General features: G+C 36.9%; 3 protein-coding genes across 8 annotated transcripts; all 3 read left to right on the plus strand.

The window, feature by feature from the left end:
* The first annotated feature begins 486 nt into the window (after window positions 1-486).
* LOC107004473 (topless-related protein 3) lies at window positions 487-11602 on the plus strand. Of its 3 annotated transcripts, none has more exons than XM_015202677.2 (25): window positions 488-835; window positions 1777-1956; window positions 2059-2172; window positions 3474-3632; window positions 4372-4546; window positions 4677-4809; window positions 5350-5465; window positions 5600-5735; window positions 5880-5989; window positions 6265-6334; window positions 6407-6480; window positions 6594-6689; window positions 6768-6860; window positions 7676-7803; window positions 7916-8150; window positions 8308-8475; window positions 8564-8650; window positions 8775-8927; window positions 9011-9121; window positions 9217-9396; window positions 9483-9611; window positions 9700-9795; window positions 10239-10421; window positions 10494-10669; window positions 10980-11602. In XM_015202677.2, exons 1-25 carry the CDS (start codon window positions 756-758, stop codon window positions 11194-11196), a joined length of 3399 nt encoding a protein of 1132 aa, XP_015058163.1. In that variant the 5' UTR covers window positions 488-755; the 3' UTR covers window positions 11197-11602. The 3 variants fall into 3 exon arrangements, with proteins under 3 accessions (XP_015058158.1, XP_015058163.1, XP_015058167.1); XM_015202681.2 differs by having other exon boundaries at window positions 489-835; window positions 8567-8650; XM_015202672.2 differs by having other exon boundaries at window positions 487-835; window positions 6265-6480; window positions 8567-8650.
* A 641-nt stretch (window positions 11603-12243) lies between these two features.
* On the plus strand, window positions 12244-16138 carry LOC107008253 (pre-mRNA-splicing factor 38). 3 transcript variants are annotated; one of them, XM_015207205.2, is made up of 6 exons: window positions 12244-12719; window positions 12808-12898; window positions 14310-14436; window positions 14519-14589; window positions 15420-15439; window positions 15470-16138. In XM_015207205.2, the coding sequence occupies exons 1-6, from the start codon at window positions 12308-12310 to the stop codon at window positions 15892-15894; spliced, it is 1146 nt and encodes a 381-aa protein (XP_015062691.1). In that variant the 5' UTR covers window positions 12244-12307; the 3' UTR covers window positions 15895-16138. The 3 variants fall into 3 exon arrangements, with proteins under 3 accessions (XP_015062691.1, XP_015062690.1, XP_015062689.1); XM_015207204.2 differs by lacking the exon at window positions 15420-15439 and having other exon boundaries at window positions 12245-12719; window positions 14519-14590; window positions 15451-16138; XM_015207203.2 differs by having other exon boundaries at window positions 12245-12719; window positions 15420-16138.
* A 2110-nt stretch (window positions 16139-18248) lies between these two features.
* LOC107012388 (single-stranded DNA-binding protein, mitochondrial) lies at window positions 18249-22239 on the plus strand. 2 transcript variants are annotated; one of them, XM_015212228.2, is made up of 6 exons: window positions 18249-18451; window positions 18607-18794; window positions 19646-19854; window positions 19935-20035; window positions 21553-21612; window positions 21847-22239. In XM_015212228.2, the coding sequence occupies exons 1-6, from the start codon at window positions 18391-18393 to the stop codon at window positions 21951-21953; spliced, it is 726 nt and encodes a 241-aa protein (XP_015067714.1). In that variant the 5' UTR covers window positions 18249-18390; the 3' UTR covers window positions 21954-22239. The 2 variants fall into 2 exon arrangements, with proteins under 2 accessions (XP_015067714.1, XP_015067722.1); XM_015212236.2 differs by having other exon boundaries at window positions 18255-18451; window positions 21798-22239.
* Window positions 22240-22863: the final 624 nt, after the last annotated feature.

Raw genomic sequence — 22863 nt, forward strand, 5'->3', positions numbered from 1 at the left:
ACCAAACGCGTGGACACGCGCTGCATTACTTCATTTTCAAAACAAACTTTTTTTCCTCTGACATGACCAAAATTAATTCCAACTCACGATATAACAAAAAGGAGAAAATCAATATATCGTGATAAATTAGATGAGTAAATTAAATGCCGCCGAAAAACCAGAAGAGTACCATTCTCATAAAATAGCACACGTAACCCACGACGAAAATCGTAATTCAACTCGAATATTCAACTGCATTTGAATTCCCCATTTCAAATCCGCAAGTCCAGTCACATCCTACTTATCAATAAGGACAACCGTCTGTCTTGATAAGCAAGTATACTTATCACAACCAACTTATCAACGTAAATGATATGTGCAGGATCTTATCACTGATAGGTCAGTATAAAAAAGATAGGCTACTGCTAAACGCATCGAAGATAGCGAGACCAAGTCCTCCCCCACCCACCTCATTTTCCATCTTCTTTACTCTTCTCTTTCCCCCACTACAAATAGACCCATCCCTCCCCGTTTTCTATCTCTCTCTCTCTATATACCTATTCTTTCTCTCTCTAAATATATATATATATATATAATTTCTCTTTCTTCTTCGGCAGCCTTTGGAAATCAAGCACTGATTTATTAATTGTTTATGTGAGAGAGGAGGAGCTGAAACCCTAGAAATCGTAGCGCGTGTGGATATCTAGGGCTTGGATCTGTGGAGTTCTGGAATCGGAGATTGTTGGATTTGGGGGTTTTGAAGAGAGTTGGAAAAAATGTCTTCTCTTAGCAGAGAATTGGTGTTCCTCATACTCCAGTTTCTAGAAGAGGAGAAATTTAAGGAGTCCGTTCACAAGTATGGTTTATTTTTTTAATTTTTTCTTTTGTGTTTATTTCTCTCTCACACACATATCTATGTGTTGATTTTTTTCTTTTTTTGATTTTATTGTCATGTTATTTGTGAGTGGTTTAATATTTTTACTTGGTTGTTGAAAGTGAAAAAACTTTTTATTTCTTGAAGGTGAAAAAACTAAAGAAATAAGTTATGTGTTTAGTTTTGGGGCTGTTCTGGTAATTTATCTATAAATGGAATGAAAAACCACTTGATGTAGCTGTTTCTACTGTGCTTTTTATATATATATATATAGATATATATATTTTTTTTTTAATGTTGTAAATTCTGGTGCAGAGTTAATGAGATACATTTAATGTGCCTTAAGTGACAGTACTAGTAATCTGTAAGGAAAAAATGACCATTTTTAATTGTTTGTTGTTATTTATTTAGTGCTTCTATGAATGTGAAGTCATTAAAAGATGTTGGTTTAAAGTTTGTAAAAAGATTTGATTTGAAAAATGAGAACTTTCTGGCACCATTATGTTTTTCCTGTTTATTAAGTGTTTGATTTAGTTGACATCAATTTATCAACTTGTGAGGAATGAAAACTTTGCTAAGTATCAAGTGCAATTCAATGTGTTCAATGTTTTCTTTAAAGTTTATTGTTGACATCAATTATCAGTCTGTGGGGAATGAAAATTTTGATGGAGTAGTATCAAGTGTAAGTGAGGGTGTTTTGAATCTCTCGCTTTATTTTTCTGTTTGACAACAATTTTTCCAGTGTAGTGGGAATGAAAACTTTTCTACTGTTTAAGTATCTTATTTCCTTCTTATTGTTAATTTATAGATGTAAGAATAGAATTTAGAGTTCCCTTACATTCAAGCAACTGTCTCTGTTTATATGAATTTCTGTGCTTGAAAATGTCTAACCTCTGCAAAAAAATGTGTCATTTTATTTGCAGGCTAGAGCAAGAATCAGGATTTTTCTTCAATATGAAGTACTTTGAGGAGAAAGTACATGCAGGTGAGTGGGACGAAGTTGAGAAGTACTTGTCCGGATTTACCAAAGTTGACGACAACAGATATTCAATGAAAATCTTTTTTGAGATTAGAAAGCAGAAATATCTTGAAGCTCTTGATAAGTATGTCCACACTGTTACTTTACACTGCCATTCATTCATATCTGTAGTAGGGCTCTGATTTGAACTTTTTTTTTCTTCTTGTGTGGCATCTTGTTATTTCAGGCAAGACAAGGCAAAGGCAGTTGAGATTCTTGTGAGTGATTTGAAAGTGTTCTCTACATTCAATGAGGACCTTTACAAAGAGATCACTCAACTCTTGACGCTTACCAATTTCAGGTAGTTTTTGCTCATGTTATGTGAAATGAATATCCATGCGTAGCCACGTTGAAAGAAGAAATCACTTTTGGCATAATTAGACTTCAAATTCTCATTGGTTTCAGTTCTGTGATTCTGGAAATGTTGAGGGATCTATTTACTGTTTCAGTGTTTCTCTTTCAGTCTTGGGTATATCACAAGAAAAGTAGACTGCTGTTTAATAGTAGTTGATATCTGCCTACAATTTTCATTGCAGTAGAACAGAGAAACAGGAATCCAGTTTATTTCTGGACATTAGTAAATGCTCTTTAGAACTATTAATTCAGTCCTAATGTGTAGATAGAATAAAATTTTGAAAATTGGCCCATTGGGTGGAAGCTAAAATGTTGCTTCGTTTGGTCGAATATATTTCTTTTCTAAGGTCATGGTATGACTGCTAACGTCCTGGACCCAGCTTGCAGACCTGTCGAGAAGGACCAAATCCAAGTCCATTTGTTACTGTTTTGATCATGTTCTTTGACTCATGGCTGTCCTTGACACCTCTCTGCAAGCAATCCAGACAAGTTGACTATTTCTTTGTAGTGTTGGAAGTTCATATACTTCAACTTGAACCAGACTGGGAAATTAATTGTACGATTTAACTTAATGATAATGCAAACCTAATAACTAAATTCATTATAGTAGTAGCTCAGCTGGCAAAGATTTCAGAATAAACAATTAAGCTTTTATATTCGGAGGAAAAGGCGAGTAGATAAATATGCCAAAAAAGCTCATCGTGAAGTTAAAGGAAGAGGCTAAATGCACAATTGTTTCTGTTTTTGCTCCCTCTGCTTCATTTAGGAATACTAATAAATGAACTGTAGTTGCAATAATTCGCCTCATAATATATAATGTGGAGATAAAGTTGTAATATATGAGGTGATTTACTTATTGGCCTTGCAGGGATTCATTTTTTTGGTCGCGTTTTTCTTTCTCTCTGTTGTTTGCGAACCAAGTCGGAAATAAATTTGGACTAAATTTTTTAGTTGGAGGGAGGCAAAATGCAGAATTTGGTGTTATCTGCATAGTTAGCAGTAGATTACCTGAGATCTAAGGCTCTTCGAAGTTACATATTTCGTATTATGGAGTTGCTGGAATTTCTTTTGAGCCAATGGGTTATCTGTGAATGAGAGTTCTGCGCTGAATGCTTGTTGGATGACTATTTCAGTTTGTGCAGTTTTTCTTTTTCCATGCTTGACATTTATCTTTCCTGAAATGTGATTTAACAGTTCAATTTAAGTCAAGTTATGACCTTCTATTTTACTTTGGTTATTTGGTCTCAGAGAGAACGAGCAGCTTTCGAAGTATGGTGACACCAAGACAGCGCGTAGCATAATGTTGATAGAGCTGAAGAAGTTGATTGAAGCAAATCCTCTTTTCCGTGAAAAGCTCGTCTTCCCGACTCTGAGATCTTCAAGATTGCGTACATTAATCAATCAAAGGTGAAGAATCTCTCTGATACTAATCTGTCAAGAAGGATAGTATCAGTTCTTATATTTGTTGCCCATTTATTTATTTTCTTACGTCACAGAAAAAGAAGATTTTTTAGTGCTGACTGTTTGGTTAAGTCCTGGCATTTGTGAACTTTGTATTGGCTCTATTGGAGCNCTGATACTAATCTGTCAAGAAGGATAGTATCAGTTCTTATATTTGTTGCCCATTTATTTATTTTCTTACGTCACAGAAAAAGAAGATATTTTAGTGCTGACTGTTTGGTTAAGTCCTGGCATTTGTGAACTTTGTATTGGCTCTATTGGAGCTCCTTTCCTCGACAGAGGAATGAGCCATGCTAATTTGTGCATAATTGAGTCAACAAACATGCATGTGGGATGTCATTGGTCTTGACTTTCACTTCTCTTTGTTTCCTGTTAACAAGAAAATTCTCAATTACCTTGTTACTTTTTTGGCTTTCGAGTTCCTTGATTCTGAAGTACAATGAGCGGAAGTGAGTGCCAGTTTATAAAATGGTCTGTTTTCCTATAACTTGACTTAGTTTATAGATTGCAAGATAACCTAGATGTGCTGTCTTCTTACATGTGTACTTCTTGTGATTAATACATTTGATGCATTTGTCTAAAGATCAACTGTATACTTAGAATTGAACATGATGCTGTTTATGTTGGAAGTTGAACTTGGAATCATGTCTTTTAATTTGATCTTTCACTTTGGTATTTTCTGCAGTCTCAACTGGCAGCACCAGCTTTGCAAGAACCCAAGGCCAAACCCTGACATTAAGACTCTGTTCACAGATCATACATGCACTCCTCCAAATGGGGCTGTTGCACCTACACCCGTTAATCTTCCTCCTGCAGCGATTGCAAAACCTGCCGCTTTTACAGCACTTGGTGCACATGGGGTATGATTCTTTGTGGTTACTCTAGTTACGATACTTTTGGTGATTTGACTTATTTATTACTTAATGACCAATGACCACGTCATTGCTTGTCTCACTCGGTCAAATCATGTATTTAATTTGTTGCTTGTAGCCCTTTCCACCTGCAGCAGCAGCTGCTGCAAATGCTAATGCTTTAGCAGGTTGGATGGCAAACGCCGCTGCTTCTTCATCCGTCCAAGCTGCTGTTGTGACAGCATCATCCCTGCCTGTTCCACCAAATCAAGGTGAGTTTTAATTAGTTTTCTTTGAATAAATAGGGGCCTGGCTTCTGATGGTGGACACCATTGATTATGCTTCAAACATTTGTTAAAACTTAAAAAGAACAACTCATATTTTGAGAGGTCAAAGAATTCCATGAACTTACTGTGTAATTATATTGGCAAATTTCTCAATATTTATTCGAGAATGCGTGTAAAATATTCTGGTAAAGAAGTACCAAATAAGTAGGCTGGAAGAAAGAATACTAACTCTTGTTTTCACCTACTTTATAAAAAACAGAGAATAGTAGCTCTTGTTTACTTGAGGATCAAAATGCCTCATCAATAATCTGATACTAATAAATAGTGTCCAAAATTGATGTGTTTGAGAAAAAGATTGCTCGCCTTCTGAATAAAACGCTCTGGATCTTGCAATTTATAACTTTGAATACTTTGGGTTAGTTGGCTTGGCATGAAGCAGTCGAGCAGACAATTGACACCATTATGAGTATTTGGTCCAGAGATGATATTCTCCACTTCTACTGACTATGTTTCTCTCTTGAACAGTTTCAATTTTGAAGCGCCCCCTCACACCTCCAGCTACATTAGGCATGCTTGACTATCAGAGTGCTGATCATGAGCAATTAATGAAACGTTTACGACCTGCACAGTCTGTTGAGGAGGTACTGCGGAAGATGAATCTTTCTTAAACGATGCATTTTCTTTTTTCTTTCCTCCTGCAGATTTACCCTCAAATTATTATCATTTCAGATCATATCGAATTCATGAAATGTGTTTTATCTTTCTTGCCTTTCAGGTTACGTATCCTACAGTTCGTCAGCAAGCTTCTTGGTCCCTTGATGACTTACCAAGGACCGTAGCTTTTACTTTACCTCAAGGATCCTCAGTCACTAGCATGGACTTTCATCCTTCTCATCATACATATCTGCTCGGTATATTACTGTTTAAGATCTTCTGTCCATGTATCCTATTCTTGCTGTGTCCTCGTGCCTATTCCGCTTGGACCAGCAGTAATAGAAGAGTCATAGCTGTTAAGATATCTTCTTCCTCTTAACTTTATGGAGTGTGCTGAACAGTTGGATCCACCAATGGTGAAATAACGCTCTGGGAAGTAGCAACACGAGAGAAGTTGGTTGCGAAGGCATTTAAAATATGGGATGTTCAAGCGTGTACTCTGACATTTCAGGTTAATCAATACTTAATTCTTTTAAAATTAATTCTCTGGAAGTGAAAGTAAACATTCAATTTTGGATTTTTAATTTGTTTCTTCAATATGGTTGCCTTTTTATCTGGCATATAGTTGTAAGTTAAAATAAAGTCTTCAGTTGTATAATTTGAGAGTTTAGTCTCTTCACAAATATGTAGTTCTGTGGGTGAGTATCTGGTTTGATGTTTTTAAGATTTCTCGAATGTCAGTATAGTACACTGTTTTTCTCTCCTGACAATTGAGAGTTTCCACAGGCTTCTGCTTCCAAAGATGCACCATTTTCTGTAAGCCGTGTTGCCTGGAGTCCAGATGGGACCTTCGTTGGTGTGTGTCTTTCATTAATTTTGTTATTATACGCATTCTTGTGGACGTTCATAACTGTACTTTGTATTGCAGGAGTTGCATTCTCTAAGCATTTGGTCCATCTGTATGCCACTGTTGGAACAAATGATTTGCGCCAGCATTTGGAGGTAAATTTTTCTGTTTTATCTTTCTTTTTCTTTTGATGAGTTGAACCATATGTTGTGGAGAACTTAAAAGCTATAATTCTAACTCAATCTTACCTGTACTCTTGTGATTTAAGATGGATGCCCATGCTGGGAGTGTTAATGACTTAGCATTTGCTTATCCAAACAAGCAGTTATGTATAGTAACATGTGGAGATGATAAGTTGATAAAGGTAACATCTGAAGTGTCATTATTTCAGTTTGAATCACAAACTTGTTTACGAAAATGCTGAATGAAATATTTGAAACAGGTGTGGGATATAACAGGAAGAAAGCTGTTTAATTTTGAAGGACATGAAGCTCCTGTATATTCCATATGCCCTCATCAGAAGGAGAGCATTCAGGTATTTCTAAATATGGAAGAACTTGCATTTGTTGCTTGTCATTGCTTCAGGATTGATTAACACTTCACTAACCTCCTCTGCTGGTAGTTGGAAAGTTTTCAAAATGTAGGTGTAGAGTTCTGCTTACTATTGCTAGTGCTAGGAAACATTCGTTAACTATTACAAAATAGGGTAAAAACTAACTATCTTTTATTGCTATTGCTACGGAACGTTCCTTGGCTTTCTTCCTACTTTCTACTGTGTCAGTAAAACTGGTTGTTTATGACTAGGAAGCGGTTTTGTTTTATTACTCAGCTATCACCATCATACAACTTTTGACATTCTATCTTGATTCATCCGTCTAGGAAATAGCATAAATAGTTATTGTTGGTGGAAACTGGGAAAAACTTAATTGGGTTTCGGTTGATCACGTTGTAATAATTTCCAAGAAAGTTCAGGGAGGACATATTCTTCTTCTGAAAACCAGAGAACTTGTCTGATTCTGCATGAATACATACAATCATTGGCTTCTATGCAAATTGATCCATGAGATTCGTCAAATGTACATCCTATCTCAATTGGAGGCAGTGTCTATATGAGGTGTAGGTGCATTTAGAGATTCTGTCATGATTTGTACATTTGTTGATGATTCTGAAAATGTATATAACATATTAGCCTTTTGTTTTATGTTTAGACAGAAATGATTTGTACTCGATGCAACTCTATTGAAAATGGAAGGACGTTAAAGCATTAATGATGCATTTTCAGGTGTTTACCTGCCTTGTAATGGTGTTTGCCACTCTCGAATAACATCTTGTTTTGTATTCTGGATGCAGTTCATTTTTTCTACTGCTATAGATGGAAAAATAAAAGCTTGGCTGTATGACAATATGGGATCTCGAGTTGACTATGATGCTCCTGGTCATTGGTGTACCACCATGCTTTATAGTGCTGATGGAACTAGGTAGGTTGCATGAGAATCCATTACTTACTGTATGTTGGTCTTTACGAGTATTCTGTCTCCACCCTCCACCGACTCTTATTAACTCTTTGATGTTGATTTTTCATGCTTATAGATTGTTCTCTTGTGGAACCGGTAAAGAAGGTGATTCTTTTCTTGTGGAATGGAATGAAAGTGAAGGAGCCATAAAGAGGACTTATTCTGGGTTTAGAAAGAAATCAGCTGGTGTTGTGCAGTTTGACACAACTCAAAATCACTTCTTGGCTGTGGGTGAAGATAGCCAGATAAAATTTTGGGACATGGACAATATAAATATTCTTACAACTATAGATGCTGATGGTGGTCTCCCGGTCAGTGCTTATGTGTCAGTTCTATTGTTATTATTTGAGCAACCATCCTCACGATACACCAAAAAAGAGAAGGAATTGAAAAAAAAGAAAAATTACTAAATAAATTGGAACTTTCTGTATGTTCTGAAGATGGCTTTAATTGTGGTGGTTGTTGCAGAGTCTTCCACGCTTGAGATTCAATAAGGAGGGGAATCTTCTTGCTGTTACTACTGCTGACAATGGGATTAAGATACTGGGAAACCCTGCTGGTATGAGATCCTTGAGAACAGTTGAGGCCCCGCCTTTTGAAGCACTAAGATCACCCATTGAAGCAGCTGCTATTAAGGTATTGACGGTTGTTTGCTTCTCCCTCTTATTTTGACCGTAGTTTTATTATGTTCAAAGTAAAAAAGATCTCCTTGTGTTCTTTTTAGCAGGGTTCTGGCTCTTCTGTTCCAAATGCTACTCCTGTCAATTGTAAAGTTGAAAGGAGCTCTCCTATCAGGCCGTCTCCTATCCTTGTATGTAATATTTCAATTTTTTTCTTTCTCAGTTTTGTTAAATAAGCTCATATTTTAGCTTCAAACATCATCTGTTTATCAGTTTAGTGAATTTATCCTCTTATATTATTTCATTTCCTTGCAGAATGGAGTTGATTCTGTGCCCAGAAGCATGGAGAAACCAAGAATATTGGAGGAAGTTTCAGATAAGGCCAAACCCTGGCAGTTAACGGAAATTTTAGACCAAGCTCAATGCAGGCTGGTTACCATGCCTGAGAGTTCAGATTCGAATAATAAGGTGCCTTATCTAATTTGTGTGAACTTGTTCTGGATTTTGTGATTCACATGTAACTATATCATTTAAATGACATTTCTGTTTAGGTTGCAAGGCTTCTTTATACAAATTCTGGTGTTGGTATTCTAGCACTTGGTTCGAATGGTACTCAAAAGTTGTGGAAGTGGACACGCAATGAACAAAATCCAAGTGGCAAGGTAAAACACTAACTGATAACTGTCTCTTAGCTACATATTTATTTTCAGAAATGTTATACAAACTAACTTTTGGAATGTCTTGTGTCTTATTAAAGGCCACTGCTAATGTTGTTCCACAATATTGGCAACCGAACAGTGGTCTTCTTATGACCAACGATATTGTAGGTATCAATTTGGAAGAGGCTGTTCCTTGTATAGCTCTCTCAAAGAATGACTCTTATGTAATGTCAGCTGCTGGTGGGAAAGTGTCACTGTTCAATATGATGACGTTTAAGGTAAATCTATAGAAGAGGGTCCTGTTTTTTTAACTTACTATTTGAGTGGTTTGATTTGGGAATATGATAATAACTGAGATGTATAGGTAATGACAACATTTATGCCACCTCCGCCGGCTTCAACTTTCTTAGCATTCCATCCTCAAGATAACAATATTATCGCCATTGGCATGGAGGACTCAACGATCCACATTTACAATGTTAGGGTTGATGAGGTAATTTATTCAACTACTTCAATATTCAATGACATCTGTGAGTTGGTTAATTAACCCATTTTTTATGTTTACTGCATTTGACCCATAGGTAAAATCCAAGTTAAAAGGCCATCAGAAGCGCATTACTGGTCTTGCTTTCTCCACCAACCTCAACATATTGGTTTCATCAGGTGCTGATGCTCAGGTAAGTTGCTGTTCTTTTTCTTTTATATAGAACCTAAATTTTATTCAATTAGCTTTCCGCTAAAGGAGGGATGCAACACGTGGACTTCCCAATTAGCTTTCTCTTACAGGCCACAACCTTCAGTTTTTTGTTTTTTTAGGTGGGGGTGAGGGAGGGTGTCTACTGCTTTGTTACTTCTTATTTCGTATGAGGTGTAGCAGTCTTAATTGAAATGTGATTGTGAACATCACGATAAGTTGTCAATCTGTAGAATTTGTACAATTATTGCCCCCCTTTGGAACTTGATAATGAACAGATCCATGGCCTGAAGCCTGGAATTGAATGCACATGCCAATTATGTTTCTGTATTTAGTTTTAATTTATGACAGCATGTGCACATCTTCTAATGCTTTGACATGCTATAGATAACCTTATTTCTTATGTATGGAACTTGACCATTGCAGCTCTGTTTATGGAGCATTGATTCATGGGACAAGAGGAAATCAGTTCCCATTCAGCTGCCTGCTGGTAAAGCACCTAGTGGTGACACTCGAGTACAGTTCCATGCGGACCAAGTCCGCTTGCTAGTATCCCATGAAACACAGTTAGCAATTTATGATGCATCAAAGATGGAAAGAATTCGCCAGGTAAAACAAATCCCTAATCTCAAATTGTGGACATGTAAAAGTTTGTTTTCTTATTGATTCTGTTTCTTGCAGTGGGTCCCTCAAGATGCACTTTCTGCTCCAATAACCTATGCGGCTTACTCTTGCAACAGTCAACTAGTTTATGCTTCCTTTTCTGATGGCAACATCGGGGTATTTGATGCCGATACTCTAAGACTTAGATGTCGTGTTGCTCCCTCAGCTTATTTGTCGCAGGCAGTGTTGACTGGGTAAGAACAGATATAACATCAGTCTTTTGAATCTGTCTTACAATGTAAACTTGTGCAAATCCAATTTCTTTTTTTTTTTTGTCATTCAGCTAACATGTTAAAATGTGTTATCGTGCACTTCGTAAGATGTTGNATGCAAATCCAATTTCTTTTTTTTTTTTTTGTCATTCAGCTAACATGTTAAAATGTGTTATCGTGCACTTCGTAAGATGTTGATTCATGTACTAATTTTACTTGTTCCGATCTCATCATCTTGTGATGTTGTTTGTACTAAAAGAGTTGTGGCTAATGCACGTGTGGTATGTCTCAGGAGTCAATCTGTGTATCCGTTAGTAGTTGCAGCACATCCACAAGAACCCAGCCAATTTGCAGTTGGGTTGACAGATGGAACTGTTAAAGTGATTGAACCACTGGAATCCGAAGGGAAGTGGGGCGTAAGTCCACCTGTTGATAATGGGATGTTAAATGGCAGGGTGGCCTCCTCTTCGACGGCTAACAACCATGCTGCTGACCAAGTTCAAAGATGAAACATATTGTATTCTGTCAGTGACATTCTTTTTGTGTATCTTATCAGTATAGGTTTTAGTCCACATCTCTTTATGATGGCACACCTCTTACTCTTTTAGAGAGATTCCTAAACTTTGTTCTATGTTTTTTTCTTCATTTTTTTATCATTTTTTCTCCATAGTTAAAATAGTAGGGGATGTTCTCCGTTCGGCCATTGGCTTTTGGTTGAAGGTGAATGTCACAGGAAATAGCTCAGTTTAAAGGATCAGTTAATGAATGTCAATACTCTACACTCTCTCTCTCTCTCGGCAGTTCAGTGTTTCTTTTTTAATGATATAATGCTTGTCCTGTATTTGTCTAGTACCGCATTGTAGATTGCGATTTTATACTAATAGCTTTTGTAATAAGGTTTCTTTTATTTGGTCATGTGTATGGTAATTTTGAAATTTAGAACTTGCTCTATCAAATCTCATCATTTTTATGGTAGTTCTCGTCTCTGTTAGATGCATTTTGTATTCGATTGCTCGATAGTTATGAGTGATATTCTCCCTTGATTACTACTACTGTAACACAATCGATGGAGGTATCCAACTTAAAATATATTGCCGCACCAAAACTGTTGTGTTGGATGGCTCATTTTGTTTATTCTTTTATGTTTCTTTTTCTCTGTCATTTGAAGAACAAGTAGCTCTGAGGCATTTTAAATACATTATGTATCAAATATCTAGGACCAAGTAAAATTTGGGATGAAGCTTTGATAGTATATCTGTTATTTTTCTAACAATAATTCGATCTTGACTAGTGTAATTTTACAAATGTAGTCTGGGGAAAGAGATATCTACACAGTTTTACCGTGAAGATGATTGTTTCTAATAGACTCTCTGCTCAAATACACAAAGGGAAGAAACGTTCGGTTACATTAGCAGTATACAGGGAAATAAATATTTACTTGAGCATATTTATAATTGAAAGATATTAGATATTAAATGAGGACAAGTGAAATGCGCACTTTTTTTTTTGGGTATATACACAAACCGCAGGCCCAATTATAAATAGGCGTCCAATCTGTTATTTCATTTTCCATATATTTGGGGGTTTGTCCCTAAATCGCAAAAGGTTAGGGTTAGAGAGATGGCGAATCGCACCGATCCATTGGCGAAGAGCATTAGGGGAACGAACCCACAGAACCTGGTGGAGAAGATCCTCAGGTCCAAAATATACCAAAACACCTACTGGAAAGAACAATGTTTCGGGTTGACAGCAGAAACACTAGTCGACAAAGCCATGGAACTTGATCACCTCGGTGGAACATTCGGCGGTAATCGGAAACCTTCACCATTCATTTGCCTTGTAATGAAGATGCTCCAAATCCAGCCTGAAAAAGATATAGTTGTGGAGTTCATCAAGAACGAAGATTATAAGTATGTTCGAGTTCTTGGGGCTTTCTATTTGCGTCTTACGGGTACGGATATTGATATATATCGATATCTTGAACCTCTCTACAATGATTATCGAAAGCTGAGGCGTAAATCAGCTGATGGACGTAAGTATTCTTGGTTTCTTGATTTTATCTAATCACTTGATTAAAACTGTGATACGAGATCTAATTTTTCTTGTCTTTTCTTGTTTAGAGTATGCACTGACACATGTGGATGAGTATATAGATGAACTTCTTACAACAGATTACTCTTGTGATATTGCTTTGCCCCGCATCAAGAAAAGGTATTTGTCTATTTGAATATATTTGTGTCTTTTGCCCTTTTTATCGTAATTAGAGGTAATTGGAGAATACTCTTACGAATATATGTTCACCTATGTTCACCTACCGACAACCATAAAACTAAACACTACATGATTAATTTACTGAATATCAAATTGAGCCTGTGTGGGTTGAATGAGAATACGGACTTTACTTTGTTCATGAGAGTGTGTAATTTGTTGTCGGTTTAATTGGCCCTCTACTTAAGCTTGCGCAGTTTGGATTGCCTTGTTCAAAACATAAATCTCTGCTTCCATGGGAAAGGCAGGCTGTTATGATTTTGTTTGTTTATATTTTGTAAAGGATTATGCCTAGTAGGTCTAGGCCAAGATTGTATTGGTTAAGTTTGACGGGTCAATGTGCTCAAGATCATGACACAGAGGAAAATGATTATCAACCAAAAACACATGGTCTATATCACAATAATATTAATTGAAGAAATAAAAAACCCTTCCTTAATGTTCTTTTTTTTTATAATTGAGAATCCGTCAGTGACCCGCCCAGTTTTGTGAATGGCGAGCGCCTCATCGCCTAAGGCGCGAGGCGAGGCGAGGTGATCCGGAAAAGGCGAGATATGGCGACCTAATGGCGGCGCCTTTTTTGTTTTAAAATTTTAAAAAATTTGAGTTAATAATGTTAGTCAAAATTAGGGTTTGTTTTCTATTTTCAAACTTCCATCTAATTGCTGCTCCAGTCGCAATCTCTTCTCCCCGACTCCTCTTCCCCTCACGTCTAGTTGCTGCTCCAGTGCTCCTCTTCCCCTCGCGTCGCGTCTCTTCTCCTTGACAGTCGACTCCTCCATCATCTCCGAGTTGCTGCAGTGAGGTATACCTCTTCTTTTTCTTCTTCGTTTGATCTTTTCAGTTCTTCTTGAGATACACGAGTCGCTCTGTTTTTTTTCCTTCACTGCTGACTGCTGTGTTCTTTCGTCTCTTCTAATCCTTCACTGCTCTAATTTTTTCCTTTGTTCACTGCTTACTGCTACCTCCTATGATTTTTTTAAAAAAATTAATTCTTCTATAATTATTTATTCATTTGTCCATAAACAGGGAATTGATTGAATTCAACATATTTAATTTTTAATATTAGTTGACGCCTCGATTAAAAAAGGCGAGCGCCTCGCCGCGTGGTGAGGCAGGCCTTTGTCGCCTTTCCCCGTCCAAAACACTGGACCTGCCGTTAATTGTCTATTTTGTTCGGTGTTTCTTCTGCAGTTTTTTCTTTTTGCGAGTGTTGGTGCTGTTAGATCTTAATCTGAGCTTTTTTATTGCCCCCAAAATATTTTGCTGTGCATGTACTTCTAATTCTTTGTTTCTTCTATACTCTTTATGTGCTCTGTTCATTTAATCTCCCATGTATGATGTGTTGCCACAGATGGATATTGGAACAGAATAAACAGCTGGAACCTCGGAGAAGTGCGTTGGAAGATGACTTTGAAGAGGAAGAGGAGAAGGATGAGGATGAACAACTTGCCACTGGATTAGACGATGAGCATGAAAAGGTTGATTTTTGACGTGCTTAGTTTATAATCAACTTCATTAATTCAAAGGCTCGTTTCTGGTTATTGATTTATGATAATGCAGGATTATTACCGTGGGGGAAGTCCAGCTAGGGAGAGAGATCGGGATAGAAGACGAGACAGTCACAGACACAGGTAGATTTCAATCATCTGTTGTGTCTTCTCTTCATTTATTATGTGTTGAGGTTTGAATTCTTCATTTACCTCACAACTCTCTCTTGTGAAGTGGAAATGACATGGATGGGTCCTACAAACACAAAGACCCCTATTAGATATGGAGTGTACCCATCTCCAGTTGTTACTGGTACCCAATGTTCATTCCAGAGCATCTGCATCATTGCATATGATTTTAATTACTTCGAAATCCTTAAGCAAAATTGTAGCTTGTCAAACTCCTGTTTTTGGGGACTCTGTTTGGGTGGTGTCCCTCAGTGTTGAAGGTCACCATGACTTAGACTTGGTAGAGTGAAATTTTCTTTACACTTTATTGTAAGTTGATTACTGTTCGAGTGGAAGCTGATTGTTGAAGTACCCAGAGACACTCTGGAATTAATACACAAAGCACACACTTCACATGCTTCAAGCCTTCAACCAATATGGCATTTTAGGCCGTTTGGTGACTAGCACAGTTTCCTATATTAAAAATTTGTGATCTTGCCAGGTTTCTCTGCACTGACAGTGTGCAGTTGAGAAGTATGATAGATCATACATTTCTACTATCCAATTGTTTCAGTTGACAGTAATGTGATTTGTTTGGCTATTTATTATGTTATATTAACGGAGCAGTAGGAGGATCTTATATCGAATTACTCTGTGATTTAACATTTTCTGCAGTGTAGTGGTATTGTAATATTGTAATTAGAGCATTCTTTTTTTGATTTACAGCATGATTCAGCTTATGCCTTTTTCTTTGTTGTGGGATTCTCTTTATTTTTTTATTTGAGCTTCTATTCCTTCACTTTCAGGGATCGTGACTATGACAGAGATCGAGATTATGATAGAGACTATGACAGAGATCGAGATTATGATAGAGACTATGACAGAGATCGTGATTATGATAGGGAACGTGGCAGACGTGACAGAGACAGGGACAGAGACCGAGATAGAGACAGGGACCGTCATCGCCTCAGGGATGATAAGGACTATGGTCGTGAGAGGGATCGAGAAAGGGATAGGGAACGTGATAGACGTGATCGTGGACGACGCAGGAGTTATTCTAGGAGCAGAAGTAGAAGCAGAGACCGTAAAGATCGGGAGGACGATCGTCGTAAAAGGCATGGTCGCGGTAGTGCTAGTCCTGCTCGGGATGAACCTAAGAAGAAGAAGGAAAAGAAAGAGAAGAAAGAAAAGAAAGATGATGGAACAGATCATCCTGATCCAGAGATTGCAGAAGCCAACAGGCTTAGAGCATCGCTGGGGTTAAAGCCTTTGAAGCTATGAACATGTACATCTGCATTTGTAGTTTTCGATATGTTTGGTGATGTCTTTTGCCCTTGTAGCACCTTTACTTACTTTTCATTTCACTCTTTTAGTGTACTAATAATCTACTACTTGAAGCTGCAGTTTTGTGCTCTGCATTCTTACTGCTTGCAAATTCTTTGCACCTTGTTTTTCACTAGTATTATAATCTGATGCTAAAATATTGGTACAAATTTATATCATTTGGGTTCTCTTTATGAGTTTACATGTGCTTAGCTCCATAATAATGAAAACTTGGATGTTCAAACTTGCTCACAGCTATGATGCAGCTCTGCAGTTAAATCCCCCTACAGTCTCAGAAAGCACACACTGGAGTGTAAAAGGAAGTAGACAGTTGTATTCTTTACAGATGCCAATTACAATAAGGCCTTGGCTTCACAAATGTACAGGACAAGCTGAAATACAGGGTGAAAGAGCTTACACTACCTAAAATGAGCTTCACGCTATCAATTGATAAATGGTTACATTTCTTGATATGGAAGTTCTGGTAACAGATTGCCATTCTGATCGTAGTGAAGGCTGCCAGATGCACTAAGTGGTCGACATTTTCCTCCCATGAGTATCCTTTTCTTGCATAATTCCAGTTCAACTTTCTCTTCGTCTTCCTCATCCTCATGTTTGCACACTCTCTTCTGTTTCACCACTCTCTTGTGTATGGCTTTCACTCTTCTGATGATGCAGTAACAAGCTTTCTGCCTCTTGATTGATGCCCAGTTAAAGGTTTTTGACATTTCCTGAGTCTCTGCATTAGTAACAGCACCATAGTCTGCACCTTCAAAGTCTGTTCCAGGATCTGCTGCTTTGTTGGTCTTCCAGTTGGTGAAGCAAAATCCAATCCTCTTTCTGAACCTGAACTCGAACAGCCTTGGGAGATTTCGGGGTAAAATCCGTGGTTGCTTTCTACTGCCAGTTGATGTTTCTGAATTCTGTTCTTCATTCACTTTTAATGGCTTCCCCTTTGTGTCTAAGATCCTCAGTATCTTCTTGAATGAACATGACTTACTCAGTGTTAGCCGTTCCACTGAATCTTCCACCATGTTGCCTTTATTCCTGGAGACGATCAGTTGATCCCTTTCTTCCATGCATTCATCCAAACCATCAGCATCACCATGCCCGTCATTGTTAAAGCTTGAAGAGTCCCTTTGCAACGGTTTGTTGTTGCGAGAAGCATTACGGAAAATTGAACCAATTCCTGCAGGTTTAGTCCATTTGATCTTCTTCTTTTTCCCCTTTTCAGTTTTTTGCATAGGGTTGTTGACAACAAGCAACTTGGGTAATCTCACTCTCACCTTTTGTTGCATGGACATGGCAAAGCCATTGATTTGTATATACCTTAGGAGGGAGCTAGGATTCTTCAATCTTCCAGTACTATGAAAACTTGCCTTGTCCATTTAGAATTTTGCTTTTCTCTTGGCAAACACAATATCCCAATAGTATTTACTAGACTTGGGGTTTTTTTCTTTTCTCTTCATTGTTATTGTTGCTCCTATCTTTTTTGTTTTTAATGGACGTGGGTAGTGGGATTATGTCAAGTGCCCTATTCATATGCTTAACTTTTTTTCCAGGAATGCCCTCAATTATCTTTTTATAGAAGGTTATGTTAGTAAAATTATTATAGCATGTATAGGGTAATTAAGGGATAAAGTTGGTTACATGTTTTCTCATCAAACTCACCAGAACGTAATTGCTTATTTCACAACATTAGAAAATAACCTCTAGTCCCATTTTCTTTCCAACTGTTGAATTGCTGTTTCAGTCTTTAAGGGGTGGTTAAACAAATAACATCCGATTTCACAATTATGCAAAAAAGAGTCCACAAACTTTACTTTGTTTAAAATATAGTTGTTAAAAGTCTGTATGGAGCATCTATAGCAACTACAAATTTAATATTATGGCTCATGAATGAAGAACGATAATATCATAGTGAAATAAGGCAAGATTATTTTGCATCAATGATGTTATGCATGTAATAATGCTTTTTGGGCTTTTGAGAAATGGTTGTGTGATGTTCTTGGAAGATGACCATTCCATTAACAAAGTTAATTTATGTTGCCTGAAATAGGTTTATGTCTAAGGCTCTCAGCTAGATCGAGTTCAATTAATTTTTAATTGAACTTTATTAAATATTTTTCAATAAATTATAATCAAGAAAAATTAAAATTCGAATCAATTACGATTTGAATTTAATGCTTATTATTGTCGCCACGGCTATCTGCACCACTTAAAAATACTCATTATTGAACAAAATGGCTTTTTATTAATATTTTTTATACACGAGTAGGAAAAATGTAATTAAAGAAAATTGATATTCAAATTCACAAACAGACCATTTTTGAGAAGAAAAAAAAACAAAAACTTATAACTCGGGTGCAAACCCGACCCGTATTAGATGGTAAAATAGCGCTAAAACCCTCCTTGTCCCCTAATTCTCCGTGGCTGAGTTCCGTTCACTGCAAAATGAATTCAATGGCTGCTAAACTTGTTAAATTTTTGCGCTGTTCTCCAACCGCCAGACCAGGTTCTTCCTTTGTATAACAATCAATTTCATTGTATTAGAGCTGTTCTTTTAATTCTGGTCATATTGATTGAGGCATTTCAGTGAACAAATGGTGGGCATATTGTAAAAAAAATATGTTTTCCTTATCATTCCGATTGTTTTATTGCATATTACAGTGATGGGTGTGCAAGGAACCTCTAGGTTGTGCTATTCAACTGGTACATATCGTAGTGATGATGATGAGCCTGCAAGTAATAATGAAGCTGTAGATATTGATGATAGTGATTTTCTTCCAGAAAAACCTAATCTGCAGCTGCAAGGTGTGGACCCCAGAAAGGGTTGGAATTTTCGGGGTGTGCACAAGGTATATATATATATATGTTCTTGTTTAAAGCCCTATAAGCATATTGAAGATTGAATAATAATTGCAATACTTGTACAGGAAAGAATGATACGAAGGCTAACAATATGTTTGTATCAGTTAATGTTAGTTTGTTGAGCAATTTTCGAGGCTGTTCTTTAGATATTTTAGTTTTATAATTATCTTATTGCACTGAACCTTTGTCTCCTTTCTTATCATTGTGAGGCTGCTGAATTGTTTCAAGTGATTCCATGTGTGGAATGAGGCTTGGGTGAGCACAACCTTTTGGTAGAAGTTGTTGAGAACTTGGTTGAGAATGAAGCTATTTTAGTTGAATCTGTAAATTGATATGTGATTTCTGTTGGAGTCACTCATCAGTTGGTTAAGGGGTACTTGGTCTCTCTTGGGCAACTCCTCCCTTCATGAGCTTGCTTTTGGTGGCCCATCCTGATTCATTATTTCCGATGTTGCTGCACCCCCCACCCCACTGTTATATCGTATGCACTCCAGATGTACGTCTTAGGCGTGTGGGGGCGCTTGAGTCCCACATAGGTGTGTTAAGTAGTACATGGTCTCTTTATATGGTCTTGGGCAATCCTCCCCTCAAGAGATAGCTTCGGGGTTGAGTTAGGCCCAAAATCCATTTCTTTATCACTTTCTGAATAAGTTCTTTTTTGTGAGATCTCATAACTCCAAAACCATTTCCACATAAAGGAAGTTAGATCATCTATTTTAATTTTTAACCAAAAATGTCAAGGATGGTGGCATAATTTATCTTTTTAATTTTTTGTCTGTTTTGTTTTTGGGGGATAATTGATAGACCAACTTAAAGACAGCATTTTTGTTTTTGACAGGCTATTATATGTGGCAAAGTCGGGCAATCTCCTGTGCAGAAGATACTGAGAAATGGACGGAGTGTCACTATTTTCACAGTTGGAACAGGTGGCATGTTCGATCAGAGAATCCCACAAGACAAAGACTTGCCTAAACCTGGACAGTGGCATAGGATCGCGGTGCATAATGAAATGCTTGGGCAATACTCCGTTCAGCAACTTACTAAAAAGTAAGCACCTCCCCCCCTCCCCCCCCNCAATAATTCACAATTTAATTCCATTATATTCTCTAATATATATGTTCTATCAGCTCCTCAGTCTACATTGAGGGTGATATTGAAACCAGAGTCTATAATGATAGTCTCAGCGGCGAAATTAAAAGCATACCAGAAATTTGTGTGCGCAGAGATGGTACGTTGTTATGTTTATTATGAGCCCCTCTGGTTTGTCATATTTGAAGATGTTGGTATTGAATGGCAGTCCTTGCACCCCATTTCATTTGATGATTTCATTGAAAAACAGATAATTGAATAACATATTTTGAAGCTTTTTATCGGACTTGCATGTTTTACTATTATTTGTTGAACGAATGATTTCAACTAATTGTGTTTTCTCTGTGAGGAAAAAATCAAAATAATGTTTTAGCTTCAAAGAACTACTATATCTTAAAAGTTTGGATGTTTTATATATTCAAAGGTGTTGTGAAATTTTTTATGGTTTACTGAAGTTTTTGAATAGAAGGAGGATTAACTTGAGAGGCTGTCTTACGAGTTAGAGGTGCAATTTTATTATCTATCTTTTCCCCTGTTCATAAGCTTTAATAAGCAAGTTGTAGAGTAAGATATAGTTAATTAGAAGACTCATACTTTTATAATCGCTAAATTCAATCAAAGAAGGCTAAACCCCGGAATGCATTGTCAGAAGAGTAACAAAATGATGCAAAACCCAAGGCTCATAGATTATACTTAGAAACTGGAGTATATGAGGTCTGTTAGCAAGATGAACAAAATGTACAAAGTTTTAGGTTTGGGGAGCAACTATTGAGATCCCACTCCTGTACGTTTGAATTGTGCCTCATTAGTTCGGTACTAATCATTAATGTTCGATGAAATAGCATCTCGGTCTACCACACCTATATCCTGGACTCCGAAGATTAGTACCCACAAAAAAGAGAGGGTGTGGAGTGGGGTAGGGGTGGAGGGGGGATCTGTACTTCCAAAACCTTAACGGTTGGGCTTATCACCAACATTAGTAACCAAAGTAAGATCCGGTCAAATTAGTAGAACTTATTACTACTCCCTTACATTTTGGGAAATTGGACCTCAACCCAGATTTCGAATTCAAGTTCATTTGCTCTCATTCTATTAAAATTAGAGTGAAATCAGTTCTAATTTATAGTATGATGACAGAGACACTAATATAGTACTAGGAAAACAGTAAATGTAGGATCCTTTTAAGTTCCTTATGAAAGAAAGAATTTAAGTTGAAAAGAGAAAACAATTGCCCCCTCCTCCCAGCTGAGAGGCATCCACCTCATCCCAATCACAAGGAGAGGTTCTCTATGGTGTGGGTTTTTTTTTGTGAAAGTGTGAATCAACTATGAACTATACCATTAATCTGTGGCGGGATTCTATTTAGTGGTGTTCAAATTGGCACAAGTAAAATGGAAAGCATAACATTGAAATCGAGTCAGTGGGAGTAAATGTGCTATATGTTATTCTGTTTTAGGTTCTTTCTGTATCTGGTAAACTGATAGTTTTGTTGATCTGAGATAACTGACGCAAAAATATACTGCAAATTTTAAGTAATATTACTATTGCTATGCATGGCTCCTAGTGCTACTGCTGTATTATCATATAAAAACTGCTTTGTCAGTGAAACAGATGATAAAAACATCATGTTTTCTGATGTTATACAATTTTTCACAGGGAGGATTCGGCTTATAAAAGGTGGTGAAAGTATCAGCAGTATCTCAATTGATGAGCTCCGTAAGTTATCTTCTGTTATATAAAATAGCCTGTTCTCGAAATTTATGAGCTTTGGGTTATAGTACCAAATGTATTTCCTAAATAAAACCCCCTTTGTAGTTTGTATCACATTTGTTTTCCATGAAATATTGGTTTTTCCCCTCTGTTGCTTGTATTGTACTTGCATTTTTTTCTGTTATTGGCAGGAGAAGGATTGCTGTAGAAGCTCATTGGTAAATTGTCAAAATATGGTAGGTGGTTGGGGGTGGAAGATAGAGGGGAGGAAGCAGCTGAGGAGTAGGGACCTATCGTCTGAAATATACTCTGCAGTAACAAAAAACTTGTCTCATTTCCGTCTGTAAGTTGAATAATTTGAGTTATTAATTTGGCTTGAACGACTTGTGTCCATCTTCTTGCTTGTATTTTGTTAAGAAGCAGGAAGAGATGTTCCTATTGGATCCACATTATTATTTAGTGGGTAGTTGCTTCATTCGCCAAAGCTGTGCGAAATGTTGTTCGAATGATTGAAATAACTATAGGTGAAACTGTGAAAGAATAGGAATACTTGGAATGAAGTGGTGGCCGCTGATTCATATAAGTTATCTTTAATCCCTTCTATCGTCTGAAGTTGATACTATGGTTAGTAAATGGAGTGTGAAAACTTGTGTTTGTATAATCTTCTGCATCCAGTAGACTTAGTATGAAGTAAGTGTACACTTTTCAGATAGCGATGATCGATATTCTGAGGGTAGATATATTTTTGAGGTTTTGGTTATTTCTCATACTTGACAGAAATTTGCAGGTTATTATCTCTCTCATTTACCTTTTTTCACTACCGAAGTTTGATAATTTGGTTTTCCTCTAGGGTGTGTTTGGTATGAAGGAAAATGTGATGTTTTTTTTTGAAAACAAGTGGATTTCTAACTTATTTTTTCATGTTTGGTTGGTGAGTAGAAAATATTGTCTAGTGCTTGGTTGGTGAATAAAAAATGTTCTCCAGAAAAGTATCTTTTATTTTTGGATTTAGATTAAAAAATACTCCTTAGAAAATAATTTTTGATCTGAAAATCAACCAGGACGATCCAAACTAGGACAAGACCCGAATAACCATTTTAAATTTCGACTCTGAGATTTAACCCAGGACCTAATCCAGACTTTTGACCCATGACTTGATCCAGGAATTTTTTTAAAAAATTAAATAATTTTGACAGGGGGGAGGGGAGGATTGACGTAAGAAATGAAATATTTCCCAAAAACGTTTTTTTGTTAAAA

Source organism: Solanum pennellii, chromosome 1 (assembly GCF_001406875.1).
Source record: "Solanum pennellii chromosome 1, SPENNV200".
Classification (NCBI taxonomy): Eukaryota; Viridiplantae; Streptophyta; class Magnoliopsida; order Solanales; family Solanaceae; genus Solanum; species Solanum pennellii.